Genomic DNA, 27,604 nt, shown 5'->3' with positions numbered 1-27,604 from the left:
CTCATTAATTCCCCACATATACCTACAAATCTTACATCTCATTAATCCCCTACATATACCTAAACATCCTGCATCTCATCAATCCCTACATATACATACACAGCCTACATCTCATCAATCCCCCACATATACATACACAGCTTACATCTCATTAGTCCCCCACGTATGCCTACATAGCCTACATCTGATTAATCCCTCACATATACCTACAGAGCTTACATCTCATTAATTCCTCACATTTACCCACACAGCCTACATCTCATTAAGGTTACTTCAGACCTTCGCGAGGCTATATTGGTCGATTTTTTTTTGGTCAAGAAAATTAATGTCCGCGAAGCACAAGTTAGAGGTTCTGTTATTTCATTGGCTCGCGGCTTTCAAGTTGACACATTCCTCCGTGAAGGCGTGATATGTTTATAAATCTTTAGAAGGCGAATATTCACACTCGTTTTTCGAGAGAATCCCTTCTCTTTAAATGAATTAATAGGGTATGCAGATTTGACGGTTTTCCATGAAATTTGGTCACAACATTCACTGATAGATATGGAACAAAAGCGTGTCGGCGAATTCCTTTATTTCAAATACTTTCCTCGTGGCGGCCTCTAACGTAACAGGTTACGCGAATTTTTCGATAGTCGAACTTGACAGATCTATAAAAAGATAACCAATAGAATAAAAGAAAATGCTGACACGTTTTTGGAGATTGAGGCTTTGTGATTAACACTGCACAGTTATTTTGCATGAACGATCGCATTTGATACCCGATTAATTCGCTGGAACGTCAGTCGGCCATTTTGGAGTTGACGGCCTCTGCCACCTTTGGAAAGCAAAATCCAAAACAAAACATAATTTTATCGAATTGTACATTCTATAACCTTTATGTTGATATGTAGTTTGTGGGGGTTCCTTGAAAACAGCGCGCGTATGAATTTTTTTCTGGAGGACTCCCGCGAAGGTTTGAAGTAACCATTCCCCACATATACCTGCACACCATGCATTTCATTAATCCCACTACATATACCTACACATCTTATACCTCAATAATCTTCCACATATACCTGCACAGTCTACATTTCATTAATCCCCAAATATACCTACGCAGCATACATCTCATTAATCCTGCAAATATACCTACGCAGTTTGCATTTCATTAAATCGTTTCTAGAGTCATTAGTCATTATATTCAGAGGTTATCAACTCATGTAGAACCAAGTAGTCTAAGATATCTATGAACAAGTAACATGATTGACTATCGCTATTCATATTATCCGTTCACTTGCCGTGCGTTGAGCCGTTCAAACGGATACCGTTTTTTTTTTTACTTTGTACTGACGCGTGATGCGTGATTTAATAGAAAAATTCAGCGTGATGCGTGATTGGAACCCCACCTTTGTCATCACCTTGCTTGCAAGCAGGATGGCTGTTTATAGCAGATGTTTTTTTAATCACTTTTGAACTATGGTTATCCGCCAGGGATTCTCTGCAAGGATGTTTGGCTAGCAGTGTGCATGATGCGGTTGCTGCGCACAAAATGTATCAGCGTTGAAAGGAAAAAATGGCCGTTTTCCTAATTGTAGAGAAACCCAGGTGAACGGTGATTACACCAGGACCAAGAAATTAGAACTGCATAATAAAGGGACTGCCAATTGGTGCCCTTCACGCGAGTACAATTTTTAAGGCCGACATTGCAATTCACTCTGCAGGAATTTTTTTCCTTCATTTCTTCTTTTCATTTTTTTTCAGTTACCCTCACCCCCATCACTTTTCTAATAGTCCTTCCCTTACCGAAACACGCAACGTTTTTTTGCAAGATTCCTCTTAACAGCGCCATGTTTATGATTATGCACTAGTGATTAGGAATAGAGTTTGCGTAGCCTAAGCCAGTCAAATTTACTACTGCTTGAAATGTTTCTTTTGATTATAGGTGGCTCGATCAGTTGCTTTATCGAATCATTTGGATGATGAAGTCCTTCTTAGACAATGTCAACTCCGACCATGAGGCTGCAACGCAGAGATTAACCCACGTGATAAAAAGACTGAGGAAGCTTCAAGCCGAACAGGAATCGTCAAAAGAGGACCTTAAAAGGTGTCTTGTCCGTGAGACTGCCCAGGCCATTGCAGTTTTGATCAACTACTTGAAAAGAGATGACGTGATTGAAAGTTTTTGCAGATGGAGCTCAGACGAACTTCCAGATGTCGAGGGATCATGGGAAGTTACTGAATCAGCAATCATGAAGCTCATCCAGACCAGACTGCAGACACTGATTGAAGAATGGGAGGGAGAGCAGCAGCACTTTGCAAAGGCTCGCAAATCAGTGGTCACTTTTTTTCTAAGGAAGTACAATTACCTTGAGAACGAGCTTCGCGACGTGGAAGTCGATGTCTCAAAAATAGGAGCTACACCTGAAACCAAACCGACAAAAGAGAGTATAGAAGAACAATTTCTGAGTAATATCTCCAACTTTTCGATGCCACTTGAAAGCAAAATTGCCCTTGGAATCATGATGCCTTTCCTCATTCCGGCCACACTTGTTGGGGTTGCGTTGGCTGTGCCAGTAACATTACTTGTTCTTCCTGTGGTGGGAATCAAGTCCATTGTTGACCAATTCCACGAGGCCAAGAAGAAGAATAAATATAAGAAAGATCGTTCTGAGTTTGTTCAAAAGGTGTCTCAGAAATACCTGGAGAAAGTTGCAACTCATGAGTCACTTCAGCCACTCGTCGAAGACCAACTAATGCAGGCTGTGAGCAGTCTCACAGAGCTGGAGGCAAAAATTCCCATGTTGATTGAGGCTGACATGGAACTTTGTCGGCAGCTAATAGATGAATCCCGTAGCAAGAAGGACACCGAAGCTGAGTACAGGCCCCGCAAAGAGAAATGCGAGCGGCTGCGTGGAGAGCTCGCGTTATTTGGTTCTCTGGAAATTCGGGGTATGGCAATCGCTTGGGATGACCTGGAGTGGGAGGTCAGTGAGAAAGTCGACCTGAATCATTCCCTGCCACCAGGCATCTATCAGGGAAGGGTCGTAAAGGGAAGATATGCATCCGGTCGTCAAGTCACTTTGAAAGTGTACAAGGAACTGCTTACCGGCAGCAATGCTATTAAGTGTTTAGACGATGAGGCAACCATGAGGTACTGCCCTATATACACACTCTATGTTATTGAACTAGCTTGAGGTTCGAATAGGGGAAATAATGGTCGAGAGTTCTTGCAAAACAAAAGAACGAAATATTTCTCTATGGAAGCCAAACAAGCTATTTCAATAAATTATTCATTATGATGGTTCTTTAAAAACTCTGCTAATAAATTAATTCTCAGAAAATGAGCGCACAAAGGTTAAGTATGTCTTTTTTGTTTTGAGGTCGATTTCGTGAAAGGTGAGTTCAAATTGTCCGCCATGTCTGGAGGAAAAATTATTTCTGCTCAACAACAGACTTTTTCCATTTGTGCAATGTTTTCAAAAAGCTGAATTCGGCGAAACTACTTTTTGAGCGGTCCATCTTGCCGGCCCATATCGCAATAATTCGAACGAGAATTATCATTTTCATCTTGGACTAGTTTGGCTTACGATAAGGTAGCATATCGTTTCTTTTTTCCTGATAGTTGACACAAAAATCTAAAAATATATACACACTGAGGTTACCAAAATAAAACAAAGGTATCGGGCCTCCTTACAAAGCCATTTTGCTTGCTTGTTTAGAATAAGAAATGATTTTGATACGTAATATCACGTCACACTCTTTCCCGTTCAGTTACTTCTAGTTCTGTCCTGCAATAATCATTCCATTCACCCCTTAGTCGACCACCGATCAATACATCAACTCGATCCATTGGCATATGTATGCGTTCCTTCCATCTGTTAATTCATCAGTTCAACGATTTATCAATCAATCAATCAATCAATCAATCAGTCAGTCAATCAGTCAATCAGTCAATCAGTCGTCAATCAGTCAATCAGTCAATCAGTCAGTCAGTCAGTCAGTCAGTCAATCAACCAATCTGTATATTACTGAATTTTAACACCTTCAGTCTTCTTTCTGCAGGAGACTTTGCCATCCTCACATTGTGGAATTCTACGGCGCTGCATTCAGGAAAGTTTCTAGAGGGGTGGAAGTAACATTTGTTATGGAACGCTCAGGAGAAACTCTCAAGGAGTATCTCATGGATCAGCCTGGAAACTGTCCTTCAGTGAATCCTTCGTCCACACTGGGTATCATCCAATGGGCCGAGCAAATTGTTGACGCGTTGATGGTCATACATAGTATGTTCCAAGGATGTGTTCATGGTGATCTGCGACTGGAAAACGTCTTGGTAGGGAAAAATGAATATTTAACAATACAGAATAGACACTTGGTAGCGCAGCCCATCAGATAACGACTCTCGTGATAGAAGGCTAGTAGATTTATCCTATAACATATTTGAAGGCGAAAGAAAGCAATAATGCCTATGAAATCCCACGGAACGGCGGCCTCTAGATAAAAAACAGGAAGTAAAACTAACCGGGACAATGGAAATCTTGGATTTAATCTCGCACTTCCAGATCCGATCAGGGAGCAGGCGGTGGTAGTGATGTATTCGCAGTCATGGCACAAACTAAGGAAATAAAAAATATAAAATATCTTTTAATATATAAAAGACTATCTGCAAACATTAACACACCGATAAAAGTCGTGTATATATTTCACTGACTACACTGCTCTGCATCTTATTTGTACCCTGTCAGACTCTGTTTCCCTGACGTTTTCGTTTCCTACAGATAAGGCCATATATTACTCTGAAATTGTACTTCTTAGAGCTTACCACTCTGTAGGAGTATGAGCTACTTTGGATAGTACTTTCTGTGATTTCCATGAAAAAAAAAAAAAAATGATGAGGCCATCCATGGTTTTTCCAATTAGCAGTGTAGAATCCTCACTGCCAATAGGGGGCACCTAACTAGCGCTATCTAAAAATAATATACAGAAAAGTCCTATAAGAGTAATTAAAATTATGAGTTGCAAAGATGGCAGCCACTACATCCATCTAGGATGATAAAAGTCGTGTATATCGTTCTTACAATTCGTTTTCAATCCAGTCGAAGTGTGCGGAAGATACTATAAATAAAGGCTCCTGCGTTTTGAGAATTTTCAAAAGACTCCAAAACACCTTCTGTACCCATAAATTGTTACCCTTTTGACAACTTCATACGATTTTCGTTGTAAATATAATATAAAAATCAAACATTTTAATGGCCTTAGCTTCCACGAGTCGCCTAGTGGGTAGAGTATTAGGACTAGTAACCAGACAGAACAGAAAAAAAAAAAAACTTCTCATTTTGTAATTAGCATCCAACCAGGACTCAAACAACTTCATCGAGAGTCTTGAAACATGTAGCAGATAAGTACTGCGAAGTAAATTTCTTAGCAATTCAGGTTAATAATTAGGCTAGTTTACCGATGTACATTACTACAACTCAGTTTGAATTCCTTGTGAGCATTTACAATGTTTTTCTGTTTCTCGCTACAGCTGGACAGTTGTAACATCCGAAATGTCAAACTAAGCAACATCTGTTTGACCAAACAATTGACCATCGAGCCTGGATCGAAATGTGATGCGTTTCTCCACCTTCCTTCAGAGGCCGTTCGTAACAGAGCGTACAACACCTCGTCGGAAATTTATAGCCTCGGGATAATGCTGTGGGAGATGTGGTACGGAAAGGAAGCCTTCTTCGAAATGAAGGGTCGGGACTTGGAGATGCTTCTGGCGAACGTGGAAGAAGGCCACCGCCCCGAAATTACAGGTGTTACTACTCAGACGTCAGTGTTATGGTCTGAGCTCATACATAGATGCTGGGCAAAGAATGCAGCAGAAAGAAATACTCTTGCGGATTGCAAGTCAGCTATCACGGCAATGTTAGCAAATTAAAAGTAATGCCTAATGCCTAGTCCTCGACCTTAAGCTGAGACATTAGAACAGATAAGTTAGATCATCTTTCTTAAGGTGGCTTAAAACAGTTTTCTGTTTCTGTTTTTTAGACTGAACTAGGTGCGATTTTTCAGGCTTGGAACTGTACTGTTCTGAATGACTGTGCTACTTTTTAAGGTAACTCTCCACTTTACCTTTTATTGTGTTTAGGTCATAAGTTAAGGTTGCTCTGTTCTGTTGCATAGCAACAAACTTGACCCACTTTTTACCATCAATTGCATCTAACTTAAAAACTAAGCCCTTGACCCCGGCCTTGTTCTTTTTCTAAAAATATTTTTATTAGCCGCAAAAGAAGAAACATGAAAATTATGTGCTGTAGATTTAGCTTAAATTAACAATTGGAAATTTCCAAGTTGGAGGAATTCCACTCCACATTTTTTTTACAATTTCGCACATGTGTTTCGCTTTTGCTGTAGGATATGTTTTTGGCATTAAAAAGTAGGGTCACCAGATCAGTTTTTGAGATTTTAGCTTCGTGGATAAGAAATTTTAGTTTTTTTCCTGCTGTCTTTTAGATTGATGTCCGGCACGCTCGATTGCAACATCAACATCGCAATTTTCGTTTACGTTCCCGCACAGTGGTTTAAAAGGTTGTTTTTTCCTTTGAAATTGCCTGAAGGATGGACGTTCTCGAAGGTAGAAATAACTGATAACTCAAACACCTTACTAAACATGGCGAAAACAAAGTTTTGCGAAGTTGGTCTCGCGCCGCCATGTTTGTTTTGATTTTTGCAAACTGAAAATCTCGCGCGCTATCTCGCGACCCCTCGGGCGGTCCCGTGATGCCTCGCGCAGAAGTACGCACTAGAGCCCCGGCGTCTCGCGGAAATATTTCTGTTTTGAGCCACTTTGAGTGAAAACTTGTCAAATTAATTTACAATCATGTCATAATCAGTTAACGCACTTAGGAAAAAGTAAGTCATGATCGCCAGAACTGCGACTACAATATTAATTCGCCAACGCTTCTTTTGACCCTTGCAACGGTGCCCGTAGTTGGGAGGTGCGCCGTCAGCTATGAACGTCAACAAATTATGGGAAATAATTTGTGAATGAGTTAGAAGTTTTTGAAAGCATTTTGAAGTCGAGGTCAGGGCTAAAAGCGTGGCGCAAAAATCTAGATAAGAGAAAAATCTAGCTTTCTTCCGTAAGACGATTACAGTGCTGCCTGATCAGCACACAGGCATGCCGGAAATCATCTAACCAGCTGGACAGAGTGCATTGAAGGGATATATATTTCCTTTCAATGTAAAGAAAGGAGGAAAGAAATTCAATACTTACTTTAGTAGTAGATTATCTTACAACATTATACACTTTAAAGGTATTATATGAAACACATATTAACCCAATTCCTAAGTGTTCTCTACCACCCCATCCCCTTCTCCGGCCTGGTACGGATTGTGTGTCGCCAGAGAACGCGTGTCCGCTGTATGTCATTCGGTGGCGTCAAGACCTTTTGACGCCAAATCGAGCAAGGGAAGAGAACGCCCGGGTTCTAAGCTGTATATACACGTAACTTGTTAAAACGATTAAATGAATGTAAATATTTTTAACTGCGCCTAATTTAGCTGCATGTAGCATTCTTGTTACTCTTATACAGTCGGACCTCCACTAACAGCCACCTCTCTACAAAGGCCACTTTTCTTTATTCCCGGCGAGCAGTCCATGCATTCGTTCTTATTTTAACTTCTCTACAAGGGCCACCTCTCCACAACGGCAACGGCCACTAGAACTCGTCCCAACTAACAAAATAACTCGGCAACAGCCAAACGCATTTTTTTTTTTTCCATACCGTGCGCCGTTGGTCTCTGTTTCTGTTACTTTTCTGTTTTTATTATGTATACTAAATATACTAAAATAAGCATCTTTGTGAAACAAAATGTTAAATCCCCGAAAACAAAAACAGGTTTTATATTACACCCTTACCTCCCCATAACGGCCTCCCCTCTACAACGGCCACTTTCCTAGGTCCCCAAGGCGGCCGTTCTAGAGGTTCGACTGTATTTATTTGGGCAGATTAGCTTTGTGTTGTCTTCACTGTCGTTTACACTGCGACTACTCCGAGCAAGGCCACTCAAAAAAAAATATTTGCAAATTGACCACTGGCATTTTAAAAGATTTAAAAAAAGTTGTTAGTCAAAATGATCACAAATCTGTTGCCTTTTTAACGTACAGCTTGATTACATCGATAATCTGTTGGAAAGCTATTGTTAACCTCTATAATTTTTATTCGTCAAATTTGTCGCAAATTTTGCCGGCCGGCCTTGGTTTGTGTGGTTGCATTGTAACTTTATTCCGCGTTTTGGCAGTTTTATCACGATAAAATAAGGTAGGAACGTACAAGAAAGTCGTGTCAACGCAAAATCAAGATGGGAGAGCTTTGGCTTGAGTAGGAACGTTAGCGAAACCTAAGTTGCCACACCAAGATACAAGTTCAGATATTGAGGGAAGTTATAAAGTTTCTTTATTATTTCTCCATAATACGATCTGCTTGGACTCTTTCTGCCGCTCGCCAAAGCCTACTGAAAATACCACATCGTACGTTTCTTTAAATGAGGCAGTGATTGATGTTGAAATAAAACATATTTTCTTTACTGAACGGAAAACGTCTCAGAGGAGTTTGATAAGGAATGCCACATTATAAAAATAAACGACACCGACAGTTCAGTTTTGTTCCTTTTAATATAATTTATATGTTTTTTCACACAACGTTTATGTGTCAGTTATAAAACAATAGCTATGCATACTATCGTTTGATTTATCAAGCAAATCACTTGATGATTGGTAACTAGAAGACTATTAAATATCCCCCCCCCCGCCCCCCTCAATTTTTGAATGATTTACTCGACCACAAGTTATCGTAGCGAGAACTGAATCATTTTCACGCTGCGTGTATGTCTTTGTATTGCTATTTTTTATTGGTTTTTCGACATGTAGCATGTTCATAGGGGTAACTTTTGATGATCAAAATTGGTCTGTGCTCCTTAGGTTAAGGTAAAAAGGTAAAGTCTGCATCACTCACGAAACAAGTGGCCCATCAGGTCGGAGTTTATCCCGGTTTCCGTATCATGAAGCGACTAGGAGTGTTTCTACCGTCCCCTCTGGATGGGACGTTAGTCCATTACAGGGTTACCCCTAGGATTAAATTTGCCAATACCCACGTATACACCCGGGTGGAGAGAGGCACTATGAGGGTAAAGTGTCTTGCCCAAGAACACAACGCAGTTTCCCTGGTCAGGGCTCGAACTACGACCGCTCGATCTGGAGACGAGCGCACTAACCATGAGGGCACCGCGCCTCCCCGTGCTCCATAGAGAGGGGGAAAATTCCCATCTCATGTGAAAAGGACTAGGATGCTCACCAGAAAAATTGCACTAACTTAAACCATTTAAGGAGACTAATCTCCGCGTGACTCAAATAAGAGCTTACTGACTTAAAAGAATGCTGCTTTCATCTGTGAAGAACTGTCAAAGATTTTACGTGAGATCTTTTTAAAAATCAACTTATTTCTTGAGATTCAATCGTAAAAGATATTTACCATAAAACATCGGCACTCTGCCCTCAAGACCAAAGCCTGCTGATTTTTCTCTCATAAGCAAGACGACGAGAATCCCTTCTTCACCCCTCCCTCCCGACATAGGAGACCTAGCCCTAGGAGTGTGACGTCATTTTCCAAAAACCAAAGAAACTGTTCATTGTCAATGCGACATCTTTTAAAGTCAGAGTGACATCGTTTAAAATCAGAGTGACTTCAATCTTCTCAGCACTATTTAAGTGCACATAAGATCGTGTGATATTGAAGTAGCTAATTATTTGAAATAGATTTTCACAGTTTTATTCTTACTGTTATCATTATAAGAAAAAAAATACCTAAATTAAATTTTAAAAAGTTAGGCAACAGCCGACAAATATGGCATGTGCCCGGGCAGGTGTTCTATGTCTGTCGTGAAATGTCACGCTGGGATCACACTGTATTGACAATGAGGTAACACAGTTGCAGTGAACAAACAGTCACGCTATTGATGATGCGTTCACTACTTGGGCATCAAGCCCAAATAAATTTACCTAGTTCATGTAATGTCAAAGAAAGTTTACTAAGACAGCAATGCCAAGCGAAATTGGAGAACGTCAGTTTAGACTGAGACAGCACAGTATCTAAAAATTATCATAACCACAAACTTGAAATATCTAAATTTTAATTAACCACGCACAAGCCTCGTCGGGGGTGTAAGCGGGTTTATAGTAGCAGTGAAAATGTAAAAGAAAAACGGGCTTGGCAGTTATACTATATCCTCTCATAAATCGAAAGCAAGCAAAGTAATAAATACCACAGAAAATGATAACAATAAAGGATTTGCAAGAAAAACCTATTAAAATTCCAACAATAAAAAAGGAACATGTTACGACCTGTCATAAGTGACATTTTTATAGACAAAATACTCAAAATCTCAGATCTGCCAATATAAAGAGTCTAAAAAGCACTCTCATGGATATCCGGCTTTTTCAGAGTAAATAAAATTAGCATTTGATAGAACCGAAAAGCAACGGCCTCGCCGAATTAGGCAATTTTTACGAGCAAAACTTGATATCCGGGTTAAAGAGTTACTAGTCACGGAAACGCTCGAATGTTCGTGACATCTGATACTAATAACACCATTATGCCTCCCGGGTTTTACGTAAATATTTCACAATTGCAGTAAGCAATGTTGGATATCAGTCACACTCTCTGAAGCAAACCATCGCTTTGACGTTTGATTTTATGAAGGTTATCAGTCTTGTTGAACTCCACTAGACGAACTGGGATTGACATTCGCTATAAAGCGGCGCAAGGTAATCATTGAATCGTACTTTCGTGGTTGTTTATTTGTCAAGACGCAAATATTCACTCTTGTGACAGGGTTTTCAAAACATCGCGCTCCAAGAAACAGTACTATCTTAATTTAGGTCCTACAGCATGGCAAAATTTGCAGTGCTTTCCTTTGACAGTCCTTTTCCTTTATCACGTTTTAGAATGTGTCGCGATATTGTTTTCAATTGTCTGGCATTTTTCCCCGATCAGTCGATCGTGTTATATTCAACCGGGTCGAAAAATTACTAAAGTCGTTCGTTTGTAGGTCAAGTCGTCAACGTAGGTTTTTTTACGTTCCTAAACTAACTAAGACTTCTTTAGTAACAAATGCGATAACTTTATTTTCCATCTTCACTAGGGCAACTCAAATAATTTTGATCTATTTTGAGTAACCATGGCTGATATTGTTCGTTCGGTGGGCTCACTTTGGTGACAGATCTGTTAAATTTTAACCTGTACGTGTGTATGTAGTACATGGCGGTGCGTAAAGAACTTTTCCTGTGCTTGTCGGTATTTCTAAAGCGCATGAAATATATTTTATTGATTACGAGAGAATGCGGTGTATTTTAAAGTAAGCATTATTGAGATCTCAAACAGATTGTAAAGAAATTAACATAAACTCAGTCTGACCAGAATTCCTATTATTAAATAATATCCCAGGTGGCTTTTGGTCTGACTGGGAAAGTGAAAGACAATGTCACCCTATAGCGAAATTGACGAAGAACTAGAACTAAATTAAAAAAATTACAAATTGGCATTATAAGTATAAGCGTAGTTGTGGTATTGGAGAGAGAACTGTCATTGTGTTTACAAATAGTTAAAGCTTAAAAGCCGATGAAGTAAATATATGATGTAAAATGTGTTGTCGAAATGCCAGCTGTTAGACTCTAGAGAACGGATTGTGTTTCTTTTTTGACATTTTTACATTCTACTCGCAACATGGATTACGCTCAGAAAAGTCCATCGGCAAGTATGCCATCGAGCAGTTTCTTTAATTTGCACAAATTGCATGCATGCCTGGGTGTTTTGAGTCTAGTTTTTTTGTATGGGTTCATTGATATTTGCTTAATAAATAGCTCCTATGTACTCTCTTTTACTTACGAAAGCCCCAAAATTTGCCAAAATGTGATAGCAGTATCTTTATATACTTCTGTTGAGTGTTACCGCAGACTCTTAAGAAGTTGACACTGATGGATTGTTTCTGATTATTCATTTCTACTTAGTACTGGAACTCACAGACATCCATATTCAAGCTTTTATTTACCAAATTGTTCCTGAGCACTAATTAACAACAACAAAAAAAAACCGTTAAACCGTTAACCTGCATCCTGGGGTTTCACAGTAGGTGTTTAGTTAGTTTATTTCTTTTATATATTCCAGCTTTCAAGGCTGAAACATTTTCAGACAATCATACATTAATTCTTGCAAGAAACGAAACATTTCTGAACCACAAAAAGACATATGCATCAGCCATTAGCGGGTTGTCATTGGACCGGAAGCCCATTTGTCCGCTCAACGTCTCAGCATTTACAGAAACAAACAGATTATATTTACACTAGCTGCTTTTTTTTTCTTTTGCTTTCTTCTCTAGTAATGTACCTTTCTCGGATAGATTCCAATCCTCAAAGGAACAACTTAATTTTTTCCTGCGTTATCAAAACGTGCCCTAAGGTTGGTGATTGTTTTTTTTTTTTTTCCACACTTTGTATGCACGCCCTTTAGCGCGTGATAAAATATAGAAACCCTAAGTAAATCACTCCCTGGTTTCTTTTGAGTTTTAAACTCCGGCATTAATCCATATAGACTGATTCTGATAAACCATTTCTATCACACGTCAAGCTAGAAGTGTCTTCGATTGTGGAATTTCGCAATCCTTGTTTTTCAAATTGTTCGTGGGGCACCAATTATCACACTTTACAAGGGGCGTTTGACCGGGTCACGAAGAGTTTGGTTGCCGTTGTTTGCTTGTTAGGGCCTGTTACCTCCTGTCAGTTTGGTGAGACATGGAACTTTGTCGGCAGCTAATAGATGAATCCCGTAGCAAGAAGGACACCGAAGCTGAGTACAGGCCCCGCAAAGAGAAATGCGAGCGGCTGCGTGGAGAGCTCCTGTCAGTTTGCTGACAGCGGGTAGTACTCCTGAATTTCTGTTGTAAAGATCCTTTTCATCCCTGATCAGTGGAAGATTCCTGTGTAAGTCGTCCATGTTTTTAGAAGGGTTTGCAAGCGGGTTTGAATGTAGATGGCCAAGACTTGTTTCAAACAAGATGATAACGCATGTTTTCATTTGTTTCAACATGGTTGGTAGTGGTTTTGGAGGTTTTGTGATCGTATGATCGTATAAGCTGGAAACTTAGAATTGGATGCACTTTTTGTTGCAGTGAATTCATGTTATTTTCTTAATATTCACCAGCCGTGAAATAAACCGGTATGTACGTTTTCACTTGGCAGAGGTCAAGTTAAACACTAACTCCGATGAAGATCACGAAACACGACACACATCTTGAGACAGCATCAAAAGGCTAATTAAGACAAACTTGTGCTTCCCGGGCTTGATCCCCCAAATTTACTTTCTTTCTTGGAAGATTCCTTGGGCAGAAAAATTCAGAGCTTAAGAGGGTCAATTTAGCTCCACACACTTTTTTTGCACGCTTTGTAGACGAATTTAACAGACTCGAAAATGCTTTGCGACACAGTTCAAGAATATACTCGAAATTTTTTAAATTAATTGTGGCCTTAACCGCAAAAACCTGACACCGATTCAAAGTTTCTGATCATTCTTCACTCAATACCGTACTCTAAAAAAACCTCCATAGAATCTTATGAATTCGCAACGTCTCATTTGCCAAATTGCCTCGGAGCACTAAGGCGGTACGTCAAACACCCTCTTGAGGGATGAAGTGATTAGTTGGAACGTAATGTTTTCAAAGCTACAAAGTTAGCCTGCAGAACAGGTGGTTTAGCGGGCCGACGCGAAGCGTAGCGCGCGACGTGCTCTCGCTCTGCCTCACTACACCGCCTGCTCTGCAGGCAAACCGATGCATCGTCATTCGACCCATGAGTAAGAAGTTATGTAAATACTCTGAGTTTTTTTGTATACGCAAGCTGCATGTGTCTTAACGTGCGGGACAGTGTGCGCTTGTAGACGGTATGCATATGTTTGTTGCGTTATAGGTCAATGCAATTTCCTTTAGTTACCAAGTTGGCAGACTCATCCTTAAAACGTAGACAATTAATAATCCGAGATGAGTTTACATTACAACTCAATCGCTGTCCCTTCTGTTTTGAATGTCTAAGGGAAACAAACTAACCAAAAACGCCTTTTGTAAACAAAGCGCTAATTAGTGCCCAAGAGCTATATGGGAAATCTGAATGGATGACGAAATTCCAAAATTCAGAGCTTGACACGTAACAAAATTAACTTATCAGGATCAGTTTATCGGTTCTAAAAGAGGCGGCTTGAGTTACTTCAACTGGTAAAACTCAGAGGAAATCAGCAAAATACGTCAGTAAAGATTAAACTTGGAAGCCACTCTGTATAAAGTTGCCTTGGTGAGTGTTATAGTATTGAAATATTACTAACGTCAGATAATAACAGTTTTCCCTTCTTGCTTCCTTCTTCCTGAACTTATCTTGACATAGTCCATCCTCAAAAGTTTAACTTCTCGTTTATCCTACACGTTCAAAGCTTACGTGAAGGAAAATAATTACTCCTTTTATCCATGGCTTTTAATTACTTCCTCTAGCTGTTTCAGTGTACATGTAAACAAATGCGCATAGATAAAATCCTATATCGAAGCCGAAACCGAACTATGATAATATGATTGTCTTGTTGTTGTCTTCTGAGTTTACCAGAACGTAACTCGTGTCCGCGCGTTAGGACCTGTTGACTGATCCAAATAGTTCATTTATATTATATTATATATATATTTTTTTTCTTCATATTTTCTCGCAAGGTTTATCCATGCCGTGCGCAAGTACGTACATATTTTTAGGCGGCGCGTCACAGAAATGGATGCTTTTTGTCTGCAATATTGGACACTAAGACCATTACGCCTCGTGGGTTTCCGTTAATGTGTTTAATCATTTAATTGAGCAAGCTGAATATGAGTAATGCACACTACAGCAGGACCTTGCTCAGGCAAGGTTTGAGTTAAGAGTTATTAGACTTGGTAAACGCGACCAAACGATCGAAAAGGGATTCATGTTAAACGTTCCCAAGGTAAATCTCTTTTTTTTAATCTGCTTCAATTTCGTTGTCGTTTGATTGGGTGAAAGTATTCAATTATAAGGTGACTTAGTGTTCATCATGACTCTTAATGTTATCATCTGAGGTGCTATATCATTGTAGAATATTCAACGCTTTTCTCGATACTGCTTCACTTAAAATTGTGTCGTCTCTTTGCATCTGCCAATACTGGTACTACTCTCGATCATCCCATCTGTGTATATGAACCGTGCTAAATTGTTCAAAAGGTTCCAGAATCCACTAAAAAGCGTAGAGTAACATAGGCCATACACTTTACTACCATCATCGCCGACGTAACTTAAAATAGTCTGAGTACCATTGCTAATACTGTGTCAGTATTTTTTTTGTTTTGTTTTATTTTGTTTTGTTTTTTGTTAAAGACGTTTCATACGTTAGCGTGGTGAACCTTTAACCCACAAACAATAAAGTGGTGTAGTGCCGTGCAACTTTGTTCGGTAATTGTCAATTTTCCAAACGCTAGTGAAATTTATCTTCTTGACTGTGAAAGAAAACGGTGTTTTTCAATGCAGTTATAATAGAGATATAATGAGTATAATGTAATTAATTAGTGTTTAAATCCATATGCATACTCGGTGACAAGATATTGTACTCTTTCCGCTAATTGGATTGCAGTATTTGCATAAGTCTTCTGCCTAACAATGGGAAGTTTCCATCGATCGCTGCATTTGTAGATATAACATCTTAGCAGTTATGATCCATCGTCCTGTCAACTGAGTTGCATGCCTGCTTTGCCTTTGGTGTGGCTTTCAGTGCAGGTTTTATGACTTGAATTTTGACAGGTAAGCAGAACTTTTGCTACTCAAACCCGCAAGCTACTCGATATGTAAATTTCATTAGGTCAGTAACAGTGTTAAAATATTTATCTTTCGTTTATTATTTCCTGAAATTTCCAAAGGCTGAGCTCTTTGCGTATGTTGCAGGTTCAGAAAAGTAAGAGAACAACTAGTTCTCAGACTTTTATGTACGCCATTCAGACTGCGCGACAAAGCTCAAGAGTTAAGAACGTCGATACAAGCTCTTGCTTTATACTTCCTCGGTGTTTTACTGCCAACTCAAAAAGCTGTTGAAATATGTGACAGTGAGTCTGGGTAATTCATTTGTTTTTGGACTTCTATACTCGGAAAACACTCAATATTACCTTGCATCTCGCTTTTTTACATTTGCCCCTGAGCTATAATTAACAAAAAGTTAGTGGACCGTGACATGTTGTCAAAGGCACAAAACAGATGCATGCAACAGTCACTCGACATCACGCAGTCTTGCAGTCACCAGAGACTCCGTCTTAGCAGCGATAGGAAGGAACCTTCAGCCGGGAACTAAGTAACTGAGGAGCTGAGTTAATTTACACTAGCTACGTGTGCCTGCTTTGTTTTGGGTGTAATTTGATTTGATGTTATTTACATAGACAGACCCCCGAATTGTTAGTAGGTGCGCATAATTAAACTCAAAACAAATCCACAGCCCTGTACTATTATTTTACTAATTTAGTTTACCCCTGGATGGGTTTTAATAGTTGAGAACTGTCAGAACTGGTGACCGTCAGAGGAGAAGTGGCGTCATTTTCATTGAAAGCTGAGATCCGAGATCTGCAACATTCACTGATAGCTGAAAAACTGTTGAAATCTTAACTGATGATACTTAAGAAATGGCCAAGAACTTAACTGATAATTGAGATTACATCAACCCTATTCAGACCCTCTATCTCTCTCCAAACATATACAGGAGCATCCTCTGTCGGTAGAACTACGAAATTTACGAGGATTTGTTTTAAAGTAACGTTTGATTGATTCGGACAATTTATTTCTTCTTAGTACCTTTCTAAAATGAAACATTCAGCATCTTTTACTTAGCGACATTGCTCGTGCACGCTTTGGGAATTTGCGAAATGTATCCTTCAGGACGTAACACGTTTGATCGCATCGTAAGTTTCAAGTCAAGCATTGAAACGTATCCACTTAGCTGTCAACAATTCGTGCCTCGAAAAATTGATACAAAAACGACAGACTTTTATAAGATTCTCTGAATTGAGAGACACAATAAATTATGCTAAGCAATTATTCAAATAAGAAATCCTGTTTGAGTTTTGTTACCAAGCTGGCATCAAATTCATTGACAAATTCATCCAGGTCGAAATCGGTCTTTTTTTCCACTCTCCCAAACACAGTAACGTTTTTATTATTACTATTTTTCAATGGGAAACTCTTATATTGAGGGTTTATACCATTCAGCTTGCTCTTACACCTTACGCAGGATCAGCGGAGGCAAACGCCATTAAGACAGCATTTCGAGGCTGTCTCTGATCTTCACCATGGTACGCAAGCAGATCAATCGCAGATGTTTAAACCAGACAACCACGTGGCTTCCAGTAAAAACATGCATGCATTTTCATTTCAAACAATCACCCACGTTAGTTATTCTGCGCTTTGGTCTCAAATCGGAAATAAATGACTAAGCTCCTGGTAATCAGATATCGAATCAGACTGTCCATGGCACATGTACTATAATTTTATAGTATACACTTAATTAAATACTGATCCCTTGGGAAACGCTTATGTCTCTCTCGCTTTGGTTTCGGAAAACCGTGATCGAGAGTTCGGAGGAGAAAAAAACTAACCATTTCCCAAGGGACCAGTAATTAAGTGTTATCCCATTTTGAGTAGTCGTCAGAGATAAGACTATGAATTTTTAACTACGTACTTTGAGTGTAATTTCCATATTTATACTGAAGCTAGCAGATATTTTTTTATAGTTTGTTAATTATGAAACACTCGAGGCCATCTAGTTGTGATCTTGGTAAAGTATATTTTGAGTGCTTTTCGGTTTTGTGATCGGTGTAAATTTCATTTTGTGAAATGTATTGAAGTGGTCTCATTACTATTAATTTTATATCTGCTTTGGAATTTCTCGGTTTTACTCAGTAAAATACACATAAGTAGTCTTTTAGTAATTATAATTCCATTTTGAAAAGAGTTTTCTTTGTACATGTGCACAAATACGATGTCCAATCGCGCGAAATCAAACTTGTGTTTTATTAGAAATAATCCGGTTGTATCTTCGTTGAAACGAATTAAAGGTGTCAAAATGGAAAATCTTGAAAAAGCAGTCATGTTTGAAATTCAAAAAAAGTTAATTATGTTTGAAAACAGAAACGTTTTTGGAGACAAAATAAACCACAGAATTGGTTCTATACATTACATGCCCTGTATGATTTGAAAATATCATCTCTGGGACGTACTTGTTGAATTTCCGTTTTCGGCGGAACGGTTGGTTCTTGTTCCGTGTATAAATGCTAGGCGCTGTAAAGGTGGGTGTTTGTCAATCATTATTGTCCACCAAAATGTTTATCATACGAGCCGAGTGTTACCAGTAGGTGATATTATATTTCCTGTCACTGAACTATAAGATTTCACCACTGGCCAACTGACTGTTTCGCACGGTTTCTTTTAACACATCTGTCTTTTCCCTCCGTTTCCCATATATATTTAGCTGTACGTTTTATTGTTTCTGCGACGTGTATTTGCCTGCTATTGAGGGCTTGACAAAAATACGTGGTAACAGGCTAAGATTTTCACGGAGTAAGCAAATAAATGGCTTAGAAAAACAAAGATCTTTGCCGGGATACGTTGCGGAATAGAGGATACAGCTCGGTGCACGCATGAATGGGATTAACCCACTTGATTGCCAACGTACTAGCACTCGTTAAAAGACAACAAAATTGATATCTCGCCCTGTGACTCGGCAACAATTAGCAACTCAGCAGGTAAAAATGGACTTCTTTGGAACGCGCTAAAACTTCTTTGTACTAATTAAACTTTGCCTTTGACTCTACACACTCATTCATTCTAGAAACTGCAAAAATGGAATCGCAGATAAATAAGGAAAGATAAATAAGAAAAACACGTTTCCTATTGATTATATATTGCTAAGTTAAACAGGTGTCGATTTTTATTGATTTCTAAGTAAAAAAGGAATCAAAGTCAAAAGTCAAAGTCAAATTCGCATTGTATCTTGTCAATTCTATTGTGCAAGTATTCCGGCCAGATCTTTGAGCCCTTTGCATCATTTTATATCTGCACTGAACATTACAGACTCAGGAGTCAGTGACTTCAGCTGGCCTGCTCCTGTGCAAATTCACAGGTACTTTCTTTTTCTAATTCTTTCCCTTATTAGAGTCCCATTAGATGCCACAGTTAATTGCCTCGGATTAATACAAAGCTGATGCGTTAATGCTTCATGCAAAAGTAAGAAAGTCAGCGAAATTTGATGCATTCTTGTCGTACTTACTTTCTTATCCTCATCGTGCACCACAGGACAGCTAAGCCATGCTTTCTTGCCGTAGACAGTGTTAGTTTGTATTTTCTTTGGGCTTATCGTAAATTCTGCTACTAACAAAGATACGGGACATGTATTTCACACACATGTTGGGATGTTTATACTGAAACAGATGAAAGAGACCATGAGTAGCTCGTCTTTGTTCTTAGTCCGAGCAGCGTGACGCGAAAGAACGCGCGAACGGAAAACTGTCCGCGCGCGCGATAAGGTCAAAGCCAGAGAGTTTAAACAGTCTTTTAATTATCCCTTGCCCTCGCAAGGCAAAAATTTATCAGGCTTATCCTCGGGGAATTGACAACAAGTTGTCGACAATCGAGTTAATAGTTAAAAAACTTGGAAGGTTGCATTAGATTGTATTGTTTATCTTAGTCTTTCTACTGGTCTCTTCTTGTCACGCGGCGCTTTAATGAAGCATTGCGTGACGACACAGTAACGGGCATTTCTAAGAGCAGTTAATCTCATTTTGAGTTATGATCGATATAACAGCAAACTAATATTTGAGCCCAGCGGAAAATTAACATCATAAGATCCATTATTTCATTATTCATCTACACCTGGACTAGTCGCGGACACATCCACTTAATAATTATCTCTGCCTGCCTATATGGCACGATCATGAAAACAACAAAATCTAGAAGTTTCTTTTGACTTCTTTGGTAAGTGACAGCGAGTGCTGCGTTATTTTGAATAATTGCAAAGAAATGCGAAATGTATACTATTCTGATGGTTTTATGTGACCGGAAACAGAAACCAACGCAGCTCAATATAAGATTTGTATTGCATTTCCTAACTCTTTGTTAGTCTCATATCCTTAACGAATGCCAATGCAGTGAGTCACGGTGTCAAAGAAATTCTGAAAAGAACATTAATTAGGATATGGTGCTTTCACAGTACACACTTGGCTGGCTGACAGACCTGACTGGCTGGCTGGCGTGCAAATATGACATAACGTAACACATTATCATCCCACAAGACCACTTTCCGACAATCCGCACCACTTTTTCGCCTCTCCATCCGCTGCTGTTTCGTTTTCATGTACGTGAATCTTAAAGAAATGACTTATTTCACAGGAGGCTAAACATAATGCAAGAGTATGCATGGAACTATGTATGAAAATGTGAACTGAAAATGTTATTCTCTAATATTTCTTTATATGGTGTCGTCTTGTCAATTTGAATGATTTTAGGTTTTATAGCTTAATGTTGCAGTTAACTGAAACATTCCGCTAATTCGTTTTCCTTACAGCATCTTAACTAAGCTTGGCTGTAAAAGATTATCCTTTGATCAGTGATTTACACTTCATTAGAAATACAATCAAAGGCAGATACTTTCCGTTGCTGCTTGTTTTTTTTTGTTTTTTTTCGGTATATCAGGATTTTACTATTGTAACCAAGCAATGTTCTGTTTTTCTTACGCAAAACGCAACAGCAAAAATTTCGGCGTGGTTAAGGACTGATCTTTTACGGAAACCTTTCGTCGATGAACGACGTCTAAACTGAACAATTTTGGAAACGGAAACAGGTTAACAAATTATATCCTGTAGGTGGTAAACGTTTCACCATTTTCTTAGCTCTGAAGCAGATGAACCTCTGAACAAATGTGCACATTCCAGTATGCATCTGTTAAACCTCATTTACACATGCATTCAAGGTTCTACTAATTAACAAATATTCTCGTTCCTGTTTGCCGATTATTCGTTAAAGGTCTAGGGATTCAAGAGACAAGCTTATGTGAGACTTACATTATTTTCCCATTTTGCTTTTTAGAATGTACAGAATGCTTTATCCACTGTGTATCTGGTCCGTCCTCATTGTGCTGCATGTTCTGAAATACACATATACAGGTAAGAATATTATTACACACAGATAACTCGTCTAGTCAAAATACTTAGCTTTCAGTCTGTTAGCAAGGACACAATAGCTCTGTTGCAGGTGGTTACCTTTTGATATCTGCCTTGACAAAAACACCATAATTCTTCTAGAAAAACATACCCTAAAATTAGATGAATTAGAAAAGAAAAAATATGTATGCCAAAATTTACCATTCACTCTGTTCAACAGGACCGCTGTACGCAATTCTTGCTTTCACAGCTGAATGCATTGTAAACAATGTACTACTTCAGTTTAAACGACAAAGAAATAAAAGCGTATTACATATATTCACAGGCAGGGTAGGATAAGGTGAAATGACGTAACTGGGCTTACGTTTGAAGACGAGGCATCTCTTGTCCTAATTGGGGCTAAAGGGCCTTGTACATGCATCCGCTTAAAGTTCATATGGGAAACTGTATATACCACCATGATCTTGAGCCTGAAGGACAAAAAATAAGATTGGAATTGATGACCATTCTCATGTATTCTCTCTGCGTCGGTGAATTATGTATTAAAAGTATCCGGCCCTTTATAAATGACGTGCGTGTGTGAAAATAATTTTGTTTGTTTGTTTTGTTTTGTTTTTGTTTTTGTTTTTGTTTTTGTTTTGTTTTTGTTTTTGTTTTTGGTTTTCTTTTTTCATTTCTAGATGCTGTGTTAGGAAGGGAATCCAAAAAGGTAAGTCCCAATCTCAGTTGATACTAAAATTCCTGGAAAAGAAATTAAATCCGGTGAACAATCACTCTAGAAGAACTGCCAACGCTCATTGGATAAAACACTTATTGCGAAGAAAAACCATCAAAAGGACCAGGGATATGATCTTTAGTTGATAAACTGTCAGATTCTCAACACTTACGTAGAAAAGCATGTATGGCGATCAATTGGGAGAATTGTTTTGCGTGAGGTCTCTAGTAACAGCTGCGACCGAGACTACAATCAGAACTCCGAGGAGAAAGTCACGTGATCACGCCCGGTTAAACTCCCATTTTATTTAAACATTTTTTTCCTCCCTTAGAATCTACACCAACACATGACTAAGAGAGAAATAGAGTATTACTTTGGTGTTAAGGATCCTTCTGAAAGTAAGTGCCATGTACCTTTTTAGCTGTCAATGTTTATATATTAGAAAACGTGAACGAGATAGATCTATGGAAACCCCCGTCGTCTTTTACCACTCGTTCTTCATTTTTGTTTTTTTTTTGTTTGTTTGTTTGTTTTTTTTGCGTTCTCCATGGGTTACGCGGCTTCTCAGCAACTGTAAGTGAACGCGTGGATTAGGCTACTCTTGTATGTCCCTAGTTTCTATCTACTTTTGAATGTACCTACCTTTTAAGGTATTTTTTGACAATTCGCCAGGTGAGGTGTTGTTATTAAACAAATGAATGTAGTTTATTAACAGAGGAAGTACGCCTTCACTCATTCAACGTACATGACATGTGTTATGAAGGCGTCTAAAAACGCGTTAAAAACCGCATTAAACACACGTAGACTGAATGCGCGCGTTAAGCGAGTGAAATACGCGTCTCCGCATGGCGAAACGAAACCGATGTTTATTTTTTCTTTCTTTAAAGTTCCCGATTATGAAGTAAGAGCTCCACACCAAACAGAGGCGAATGGAAGGGCTGTGTCTCGCTTTCGCCGCAGACGGAGTATTGACCATCCAGATGTTTTGCACTATAAGCTGCATGCATTCGGCTCCAAACTCCAGCTAAGATTAAAGCGAAATCTAAATCTCATGTCGCCAAATTTAGTCATTGAAAGGCATCATAGAGGGGGTATGGTAACGACTCATCCCGCACCTAGGAACAAATACTACTTAGGAAAAGTGTCATCTGACCCAGACTCTTTGGTGGCTTTGAGAAGCGACAGAGGCCTGGTAAGACCGATTAAAGCAAAATATTGAAGCTTATTGGTTCTTAACACATCTTATTTGAAAACTATTTCAGAAGCGTGGGGTGTCCAGTCTACCCATCTGACAACAGACCTTTTTTTGGCCACGTTATGTCAGCTGAAATTAGGTTTATCTCATTGACCAACCGAGCTTCTTTGTGACTTTCGAGTTACTCCATTCCTTTTTTCTGTAGGTGTTAAACATTATTTAGAGATTTTATTGTATACTACGATAGCTTTTTTTATCAAAGTCACGTAAATTAAACTGACCTAGCTTAATCCTGTTCGCAGAACTCTACTGGTTTTCCAGATCCCATTTGGGCCGAAGCCCCCTTTATGAGCTATTTTATGCTATTTTTCAAAGCTAATTCCCATTTGGCCATTTCACGTTTTCGATTCTTGCGTACTTGATGAATTTTATTTAGTATCTTTTTTTTCATTGTTAATGTCCTATAGAGTACAGTATATTAGAAAGGTACCAGTATTTGTATTTTATGTTCTGTTTTATCAGTCAGGTATGATAAGGACGTCACGTGACTTATTTTTTGTACAACCTCTACCTGCACACTTGGCTAAGCGCGTGAGAAGAAGTGCTGACTCCTCACCGCATCTGATTTATAAACTATCACCTGGAAATCCTGAGGCATCAGGCTGTCAAACGAAGACGTCAGGTTGGTTACGTTTTTTAGCCTGTTAGGAATTTTGTCCCCTATCCCGAATGGCTATTGCAAGATGATTTGCTGCTTACCGAGGTAACTATATAAATCTTTGGTTATAATGCAAGAAACTTTGGTAAAAGCCTGGTTCTCAAGATTTACATGTGCCTTGTCAATCATGTTATTGGCCGCTTCCCAAACCATAGATAATTAAATTGGAATTAATAATTGTTCAAGTTTAATGAAAATACATACAGGTGTTGAGTTTACAACCAAAACATATTCACCTCTAACTGGTGTAGATCAATCATTATTCTTTTCTGTTTTGTAACGAGGGTGGGGTATTGTTTTGCTTAATCAACTTAATCAACTTAATCACACTCCTTTCTAAACTTCTTACTTCTTCTTTCCCATCTTCTTTAACGACAAACTTGAAAACATCAGCCCATTATTTGAAGACGCGCCCTCGTTACTATTGTTTCAAGCCAATGATGGCCTAGGTCCTTTAAGCTTTTCTATGTTTCACTTTTCTGGATGTTCTTTGAAGAAAGACTCGAGCCTTAGGGCATGTTCTTTTTCAGGTAACGATCGCTTAAAGAGATCTACACATGAAAGGACAACTCGCGAAACCAGCAGTAGTAGCTATAAATATTTGGAAGCAGCATTAATTGTCCCCAAAAGCTACGAAGAAAAGTATGGTTCAAATAAATTCCAAACCATTCTTCTTGTTATTGCTAACATGGTAAGTATACGTATTCGCGTATGGACATTTTGCTGATGTTAACACTCCAGTAAGTTCGGTAGAACTTCAAAGTTTGTGTTAGGCTTTGCTGACAAGAACTTTCGAGCTCTCATCAATGCACTTGATCGAGTGTTTCAAAATTGTGTTTCCATTTGGGGTTTGTTGTTGCTGTTGGCGAGGTTCGTTTTATGATCGGAAGGTCCGTTCTGTGCGGGTTCGTTGTATCACGGAGGCAGCGTGGCCGAGTGGTTAGGGTGCCGGACTTGAAATCCGGAGGTCGCTGGTTCAAGTCCCGCTCTGACCACTAGGCTGGAGTTGTTTCTCGGTAAACCGTAGTTCAGCTGCTCGGTCATGCTTGTAAATAGCCAACTGATATGCCTCCCGTCTGTTGAGATTTTTAAGCCTGTTATGTTTATTTGAAACATTTCTTTCTTTCAGTTCAGGCGGCATGCCTGAGAACTAACTAGTTGTAGCTAAGTGCAACGACCACCACATAAACATTCAACAACAACAGCAATAACATCGGGGGGGTTCGCTTAATCTAGATTCCTTTTTTGGAAACTTCGTTGAGTCATACGTTTGTTGGGTGCGTGTTAGGCGTTTACATCGGAAGGTTTAGGCGCATTTGATCATATTCACATGTTAATTTGCGCCTTAGAAATATTAAATATAATTATTATAATATTATTATTTATCGACTGAGGGAGATTTGGTTTTATGCGGGCTCGTTGTATCGGGGGTTTGTAATATGTGGGCTCATTATATCGGGGTATTGTTACTGATGTGAATTATTTACATCGGGGGAATTTGCTCATGCGGGCTCGAAGTTTGTAATATGTGGGTTCGTTGTAGATCGGTAGGTTTAATTGATTCGTATATACGTTCCAGTTTTTACGAGAGGCCCGCTAAACTTGAAGCCTCTTTATTTGGGCGAGATTCACATAAATGCTTTGCTTTTACTTGGCAATACAGCACCAAAATACTATGCAACGTAACACTGGTTTGTTCTGCTTTGCCAGGTTGCCGGTATGTTTCAAGATCCTTCCATAGGAGACATAAAGGTTTATTACGTTGTCACCAAGATCATTGTTCTCAATTCAACAGATGAACAGGTACGTATCAGTTACCATTGTGCTGACGTCATTAGATTGATAACAGGCCATTTCCGAGTAACCTTGTGCCTCTGTTTCAAAACGAGTCTTCGTGCAAAATCCTTCATCTGAAAATGGGTTTGAGTTGCATGACAATGAACCTATTGGCGGAACACATTTCCATTTGAATGGTTTTGCACGAAGACTCGTTTTGAAGCAGAGGCAAAAGGCTGCTCGGAAATGGCCTATTTTGCGAATTTACGCGGAACACTGTGATAATTCAAATGCAAGGTTTGGGACAATAATTTTTTTTTTTTTTACTGATAACGTGCTGATAACTTGTACCAAGATTCGTCCCCTTAGTTGCATTTCTTTCACTATTATTTTACCCTCGATATCTCGAAATTCCAAATTGTTGAGTCAAGTTTCGTTCCCAACCCAAAAGTCGTTACTAGTAATTTATTTTTTCTCTAGAATTTTACTTCAGATACCTTGAATTCGCAATTTTGCGAATCGATTCTCTCATCATCTGCCAAATATTTTCGCTTGTGTACGATTGGTATAGACGCGTCATGTGACTGAATATGCCCCAGCTAAGGATAATATACACAATTACCTCCATTTAACGTGAAAATATGCTCGGATATTTGTCCGCCGACATTATCTGTTCCTCGAAGCTCACAATTTCCTCGAGAAACTGTTCGCTTCTCGGAACAGAAAATGTCGACGAGCAAACACATTTTCGCGCCATATGGAGGCTATTGTTTATATATTCCTAACTTTTCAAAACTGCGCGTGTTGCAAAAAATATTTGACGAATGATAAGCACAATAGCCTCCATTTGGCGTGAAAGCATTCTAGGATATTTGTCCCTGGACATTATGTGTTCCTCGAAGCTCGCAGTTTTCCAAAACTCTTTTAAAACCGTTCGCTTCTCGGAACAGATTATGTCCGCGGACAATTATCCGATCATATTTTCGCTAGACTCGATTGAAATGTGGATTGCACTGTAATTCGCAGTTTTTATTGAAAATATTTAAAGTTGTTCTGTTACTGTTGTCGTTGTTGTTGTTTGTGGTGTTATTTTTGTTGTCGTTATTGAACCTATTTTGTTTTTGTTTTTTTTGGTTTTCAGGCCGGTTTCAAAGCCAGTGACAGTAACAACCAGAAACTGAAAAAAATGATGAGATGGACATTTCCTGCAGTAAACAAGGCTGATAATGACCCGGAGCATTATGACGTGTTTAGCTATGTGTCAAAGTACGTGTGTCTACCTAGATGGCGTTGTAAATACTTTTAAGGGAGACTTTGCATTATCGGAGAAGAAGGAAGGCCTGAGAAGCCGATTATTATTATTATTTTTCGTTTGGTTTGGTTTTTCTTGTTTGTTTGTTTGTTGTTGTTGTTGTTGTTGTTGTTGTTTTGCCTTCGCTTTGTGTATAAGTACCGTGTTTTCTCGATTAAACGTCGAGTCCTGAATAAAGGTCAGGCCTCTCAGATGGATTGACAAAAAGATCCCCAGGTTGTCAATTATTTATATTCGAGGTATTATAAACTTTGGGTTTAATAATGGTTACTTGGCACTCTAAATTAATGCCGGAATAAAATCTCCAGGCTCGAATAAACTACAAAACCCAAACATATTCCGGACCTACGACGTGTTTGAAACCCTTGGAAGTCCCTTGGTTTGAAATAATTGCCGACGGCGTTTAATCAAAAAAATACGGTATTCCATCTCCGCAACAAAAAGTCAATTAACATAGTAGATGAATAACCCTAAAAACACATGCCTATAAATGGCCAGTTCCCTCTTTAAGGCGCGCCTGCAGGGAATCTTGGTAGTTGTATTCATCAAAACAAATATCCAGTCCAAGATGATGCGTTTAACTACCATGATTCCCTGCAGGCGCATCTTATAGAAAGAATTCGGCATTTCTGGCAT

General features: G+C 39.0%; 2 protein-coding genes across 12 annotated transcripts in view; both read left to right on the top strand.

Annotated features, from left to right (window-relative positions):
* The window catches only part of LOC110046992 (uncharacterized), a 29,064-nt gene extending 20,496 nt beyond the window's left edge, over nt 1–8,568 (top strand). For all 4 annotated transcript variants that reach the window (XM_089293431.1, XM_089293430.1, XM_089293433.1 and 1 more), the window contains 3 exons: nt 1,925–3,133; nt 4,045–4,312; nt 5,507–8,568. In XM_089293431.1, the coding sequence (XP_089149557.1) occupies nt 1,925–3,133; nt 4,045–4,312; nt 5,507–5,905 (1,876 nt within the window). In that variant the 3' untranslated portion in view covers nt 5,906–8,568. The remainder of the gene's footprint in view (nt 1–1,924; nt 3,134–4,044; nt 4,313–5,506) is intronic.
* LOC110047025 (A disintegrin and metalloproteinase with thrombospondin motifs 16-like) overlaps nt 6,007–27,604 on the top strand; it is a 39,347-nt gene continuing 17,749 nt past the window's right edge. The window contains exons 1-10 of one of the 8 annotated variants that reach the window (XM_020752747.2): nt 10,577–10,792; nt 19,251–19,321; nt 21,179–21,255; nt 21,933–21,961; nt 22,299–22,365; nt 22,855–23,159; nt 23,685–23,844; nt 24,411–24,571; nt 25,591–25,683; nt 26,798–26,922. In XM_020752747.2, the coding sequence (XP_020608406.2) occupies nt 19,314–19,321; nt 21,179–21,255; nt 21,933–21,961; nt 22,299–22,365; nt 22,855–23,159; nt 23,685–23,844; nt 24,411–24,571; nt 25,591–25,683; nt 26,798–26,922 (1,025 nt within the window). In that variant the 5' untranslated portion in view covers nt 10,577–10,792; nt 19,251–19,313. The other 7 variants (XM_089293428.1, XM_089293423.1, XM_089293426.1 and 4 more) reach the window with 7 other exon arrangements.

The sequence above is a fragment of the Orbicella faveolata genome, unplaced genomic scaffold, assembly GCF_042242905.1.
Source record: "Orbicella faveolata isolate gen_17 unplaced genomic scaffold, um_ofav_v1 contig_25, whole genome shotgun sequence".
Lineage (NCBI taxonomy): Eukaryota > Metazoa > Cnidaria > Anthozoa > Scleractinia > Merulinidae > Orbicella > Orbicella faveolata.
The sequence above is the reverse complement of the archived record's forward strand: the minus strand, read 5'-3'. Positions and strand labels throughout refer to the sequence as shown.